This window comes from Nicotiana tabacum, chromosome 7 (assembly GCF_000715075.1).
Source record: "Nicotiana tabacum cultivar K326 chromosome 7, ASM71507v2, whole genome shotgun sequence".
Lineage (NCBI taxonomy): Eukaryota > Viridiplantae > Streptophyta > Magnoliopsida > Solanales > Solanaceae > Nicotiana > Nicotiana tabacum.
This window is the reverse complement of record NC_134086.1, coordinates 105556216-105562215: the sequence shown is the minus strand read 5'-3', so window position 1 is coordinate 105562215 and position 6000 is coordinate 105556216. Positions and strand designations below refer to the sequence as shown.

The 6000-nt window shown below is 41.1% G+C and overlaps 1 protein-coding gene across 1 annotated transcript in view; it reads right to left on the bottom strand.

Annotated features, from left to right (window-relative positions):
- Positions 1-3570: 3570 nt before the first annotated feature.
- LOC142162210 (uncharacterized) overlaps positions 3571-6000 on the bottom strand; it is a 41395-nt gene continuing 38965 nt past the window's right edge. Inside the window, exon 3 of the mRNA XM_075218532.1 lies at positions 3571-3877. Within this exon, the coding sequence (XP_075074633.1) occupies positions 3571-3877 (307 nt within the window). The remainder of the gene's footprint in view (positions 3878-6000) is intronic.

Here is a 6000-nt window from a genome sequence, read left to right as displayed (position 1 = left end):
TTGAAATAGAAGAAATAGAAGAAGAGATGCTAATTAAACTCATATTGTAAAATCAAAATGATAAAAATCTATGTTAATATAACCCAAAATATGAAAAACTACTAAAAGAAACATAGAGAAACGACTACTGTAACTGCTGATATCAAAAGTTGACCTAAAAATGTAAAACTCGTCCATTTATACAGGACTATAAATTTCGGACAAAAATGCCCTTCGGGAGGTTCTGCGGCCGCAGTATTCCATGTGCAGTCCGCAGAATTCTTCAACTTGTCAGGACCGTAAGTTTGCGGCCACAAGGCACTCTTTTTGCGGTCCGCAAATTTGTAACTGTGGCCGCATCTTGCTTTTTTTGTAGCTGCACAATTCTTATGCGGTCCGCACTTTTGTTGGACTTGGAATGCACATTCTCCGAACTTTGCTCCTAGCCCAGCTTTTACGGCCGCACAAATCATGTGCGGACCGCACTTTGCACCAAACTCTACTAACTTGTCCTTCATAATCTGCGGCAGTAGATGATATTCTACGGTTCGTACTTCTGAGCTTTTGTGCCTTTTATGTCCTTGAGTTCAGATTACTCCTTCTTGAGTTGGATTTAATCTTCTAATATTCCTGCAATTAAGCACATTTCATCACTTTTCGGGAACAAAGTTAAACGTATTTGGACTAAAATAAAAGCAAAAAGAGGCTAATAAGTAGTCAAAATCCACACTTATCAACTCCCCCAAACTTAAGTCTTTGCTTGTCCTCAAGCAAACAAAATAGTTCCCACCTCCAAAAGTTAAAGGACATTATAGCCAGCCACGGGTGAATCATTCACACCTCAGTTGGGACCAACAATTACCCATACTACTCATGCATTATTGACAAGTCAGCAAGTTAAATATGCACATATAGCTCTAATATGACATGCGAGCATCAAGGACTTTCGCTCTATCTTGTAGGTCATGGTGGATCCCAAACTCCTCCTCATCTACTCCTCATTTGCCAAGCTCACTCAAGAATTTAGCACTCAATTCAAAAATTTACGAAAGGTTCACTCATCTCTCTCAAAAGAATGCTGCAAGTACGGCTTCCGGTACCAGAAGCTTGCCCCTCATGTAAATTACTACTAATATAGCTCACTCGACTCGAAATCAAGTAGGACTTCTTTAGGGATGTAATGAAGGCTTTTGGATTAGGGATTCATACAATGTGGATAAGTGGTTACACCTTCCTTAAGCACTCCATCTTTCAATTCTCGGCTCACACTTTACCAATTCCTTTGAGGCACTTTCTTTTCCTTGGGAGACTAGAGAGACTTAACATCACTATTTATTGATCATTTCATTCATATTTTACCATGTTTGGGGCCATTGCCTTTCTTTAAATCCCTTCAACTCTTTCATTTATTCACTTTTTGCATTTTTTTTTCTTTTTGTTCTTTTCCTTTCTTTGCCTTTCCTTCTCGTCATTTCTTTCTCTTTTGTTCCTTGATACTTTTTTTTTCAATTTCCTCATCTCTTCCCCAAGCTTACATTTTTAGCCAATTATTTTACATGAATATTAAGGAAAGCTCATGTGTCAAGAAGAGGTCACTATAGAATGGGTAAAGGCTTGTAACATGATTTCCAAATGAGAAAGGCTAAAGGATCGAAGGGGTTGACTAGGGATGACATCATTGGTAAGCAACAGAAAACTCAAGCGGATCAAGGAAATCCTACAATCACTTCTCAAGCCAAGAAAAAAATAATTTCCCCTTAAAACACATTCGGGGAAAGTTCTAGACCTTCCGCACAAGTACTCGGACTACCAACAATGTATCTCACCCCTCACACAACTAGATTGTTAAAGAGGATAGAGTCGAGGGCCCACAACGACCACATTCAAGATTGAAGATCACAATGGTCTAATTAGACCAATTGATTGTATCAAAGTCAACATAAGAGTCACAAAGTCACTAACTAGAGCTATTTCCTTTTAAAAATCCTTGTGTCTAACCATAAGCACATAGTGAAATGTGTTGGTGCCAAATGAAACATGTTTGACTCTTCGAGTTTTACTTAATCAGGTCTTTTTATTCATTATTTCTACTATTATCATCTAAACACAAAACGGGCTCATTTTCATAAGAAGGTTGTCATGCCATCTATCGTTGGGACGAGTCACCCGGTTCACACCAAAACTACCTTTGAAAAGAATCGTAACATTAAGAAAATGAAAGGCTTATTATCCATCAAAACATAAAAAGAAGCTACTAAATAAAAAAGAAGCTATTAAATAAAAAAGAAGCTACTAAATTAAACATTAACTAATAAGAAAACAAAATAAAGAAGTTATAAAGCAAAAGTACTTAAAGCGTAACAAATATACATAATGAGAGAGGAAAAGAGAGAATATATACAGAATAAGGAGAAAGAAGAAAATAATGTCAGTTATTACAAACCTATTGTCTCAGAATCATCAAAATAGCTTAAATAAACTCCACCCCCCAAATAAAAAAAAGCATTGTCCTCAATGTTGCCAAAGTAAGAGTGAAGAAGACTCCCTATGTCGCCTTGGACATCTCTATTTCCACAGCAGCGTCACCGCCCTCAGTCTCCTCTAACTAGATCTCATCATCCTCAACTCTAGGAGTGGATGGGTTGGTGAGCATTTGGTGCAACGCCTCATCAGTGTTGGCAGCCAGGTCTGGCTCCTCATACTGGACAATTGGTGCCATTGAAGCTGCTCGTGCTGAGAAAGCTGGATCCATCAGCATGTCATATGGAAGATTTCCAGTTGTTGCAGTCTTGGATACCTCTTTCCAAAGCCTATCAACTGACTTCTTGGAAGCCTAAGACTTTCTCATTTTCTTGACTTGCTTCCCCAGCTCCTTAATCATTGATCCATGCTCTACCAAAGTGTGCATTATGGTGGTTTGGTTCTCCAAGAGCTTCTTCAATATCTCCTCTAGTGTTAGAGAAATTTGGGGTGCCGGGATGGATGATTGTACTGTAACAGTACCTGATATGTCAGACAACTTTGCAGTGGCTATCTGTATCTAGTTGTTGAGGATCACCAGTGTCTAGGATACTCGTAGTGCAGATAGTGGAGCAGTAGGCATAGGCACCAGCTTCAAAGCTGAGGTGGAGGGCATCGAAGTTGAAGGTGGGGGCATGGCAGTTGCATTGTCTGAAGGCTCTACTGAAGTGGATGGCATATAGGCTATCATTGCAGGTACCATCAATAGCTCATCAGACTGGCCAATGGTAGTCGGCTGGCCCTTTCTCTTAGGGTTATGTGCACCCATTAGAGAATACCATGAAAAGGGCTTCTTAGCCCTAACCTTCGTGTCAAAATATTTCGGCTCCACCTGTGCATCCTTAAGGTACTCAGTGATGGTGTCGGGATAAAGTAAGAGGTATCAGCTCGTCTGGCGACCACAAACATGTTAGTCGACATCATGGCACCCACATTGATCGGGTACCCAGCCATAATGGAGGCGACTAGAACTGCCCGCGGGATAGGAAGGTTTGTTTCATTCTGGCACGGGTCTAGTATGTTGCATACAAAAGCCTGCCATCCATTTGCCTCGAAGTTCAGGGTGTTCCACTAAATAAGAATCCCTGCTGTGATACATGGTGGTGGTGGCCTCAGGGCTGTAAAAATCTCAGCTAGCCATGGGCGAGCTGCATCTCCCATTGCCAGCTTCTCCAAGTACTGTGTAGGCTCAACATCCTCAAACCCCAAGTAGGTGTTTAGTGTGTGCTGGTCAAACCTCACCTTTAGATTTCTCACTTTGGTCCCTTTCTTTATATGTACCACATTGGCGTAGAACTCCCTGACCAGATACTCCTTTGCGTCACTAAACTCTGGGTGAACCACATCCACCCTTTCCGCTCTCGGAACTGTCTCAAGACTACTAGATTGTACTTGTCAAGGTCTTTCAGTTGGAACTGTCGCTCAAGAATGAGAAATCTCACTAGCCACCACTCTTGTAAGCTAGTGAAGGAATCTAGACTAACAAACCGGTCCTCCCAAACCTCTTTATTCTTCCACCTCTAAAGGCCAACAACTATAGTATCTCCCCCTCGGCCATCATCCGGAATCTCATCAACTGTAGTTGCTGGTGTCTCATGGGTAGGTGTAGAGGAGGGCTCCAAAGCCTGGCTGGCACTCTACGAACCCTCAAAGGTGCTATGTGATGTGAAAGGCTCATTGTAGAGTAGATACCTCCTCGGTGTCTTTGATTGGACAACTGGATGATCTTCAACCGAGTTTCCCTCCGATGCTTCCTAGATGGGGCATAAGAACTGGATTCGATGGGCTCTACATTTCTTCCTCGGCCGGTTGTAGCCTTCCATGTTATAGTCTTTTGGAGGGCGATGGGTAAAGTACTTTTGCCTCGGCCTCTAGAAGGTTCATCCCTCTCCTTAGAAGTATCTCCATGTCCTTAAGATCTAACCATTATCTGTAACAAGAAACAACAAAAGTCAGTTGTAAATTAAGTGAAAACAGACAGTGAACACACTGTGGAAAATATGCTTGTAGGGTGAGGGAGTGCGATCCACACAATTGTAGGTGTAGCCGCAGGCAGAACATTACGGACTACACAATTTGATCTTGCAACCACAGAACTGGATCTGTGGTTTATACAATTATTAGTGCGACTGCAGAACTTGAGTGCGGTCTGCATATTTTCTATTGTGACCGCACATCAAACTCATCAAACTTCTAACTCTCTAAAGACAGAGATTAGACTGTTTTACGGCTGCGCTCACTTTTCTGTGGCCGTGATGGGATTTCTGCGGTCCACACAATTTCAAGTGCGGCCGCAGAATTTTGCTTGACCAATGTTCCCTAATCTCAACTTCTACGGACCGCACAATTTCTTCTGCAACCGCAAATTTCAAAACTTACACGAGCAGAGTTCTAGGGTTAGCAATTTTTGCAATAATTTGACATGGTATTAACATTGAAGCATGAGCATCAAGCTACCCATTCCCCATAGAGCAATTATCAATTGACCCAACACAGTTTAAACCCCACATGGTTTTAAAATTGAATTCTACTGACAAATGGCCTAAATTAACTAACAAATTGTAAATTAAATTACATTGAAGAATTCTACAAGTAATTGGAGCATTCCAGATATGAAGTAATGCAAATGAGTGATCAAAGATGTTGAATTGTATGTGGAAGATGATGCATCAGACGCTTTCAATGTTTTAGCTTTTTGAGTGTCAGAGAGGGGAAAAAATGCACAGTAAACCTAGGTTCACTATTTATACAGGATTGGTCTGGCTAAGGGATAAAGGGTTGAGTGCGGCCAACAGAATTATTTCTGCGGTTCGCACTCTGTTACCTGGGGCTCAAAAGCCCTTGCTAATCTGCGATCCGCATAATATGTGGTGCAGCCACAGATTTTTGTTGCGGATCGCATATTTTGTTATACAGTCACACTTTGGCCATTTCTCTGACAAACCAAACTTCAGAGAGTTTACATTTTACTTCTTTAACTTGTGCGTTCCGCACTGCAATTGTGCGGTCACATTTCCCTTTTTGCTTTAGCAATCACAATTGTACGGTCTATACAATATACATGCGGTCCGAACTTCTTTCCATACTTAGCCAATTTTCTGAGCACAGTTCCTGTAAAGCTCATTCATCCCTGCAACACACTTCAAATCCAGTTAGCAAAAAAATAACACCTATCTACAAAAGAAGAAAAGAAAAAGAAAAAGAAAAAGAAACATGGGTTGCCTCCCAAGAAGCGCTTGATTTAATATTGCGACACGATGAAAATTACCATCATTTGAAATGAATCACCGCCACAACATGGCCATCATCAAATTTTCCCAAATAATGCTTCACCTAGTGACCATTGACTCAGAACACCTCATCATTTTGATTCTTCAAGTCCAATGCACCAAAGGGTTTCACTCCCACAACTTCAAAAAGGCCACTCCATTTAGACTTTAACTTTCCGGGAAACATCCTCAACTGTGAATTGAACAATAACATAAGACCACCCTCTTTGAA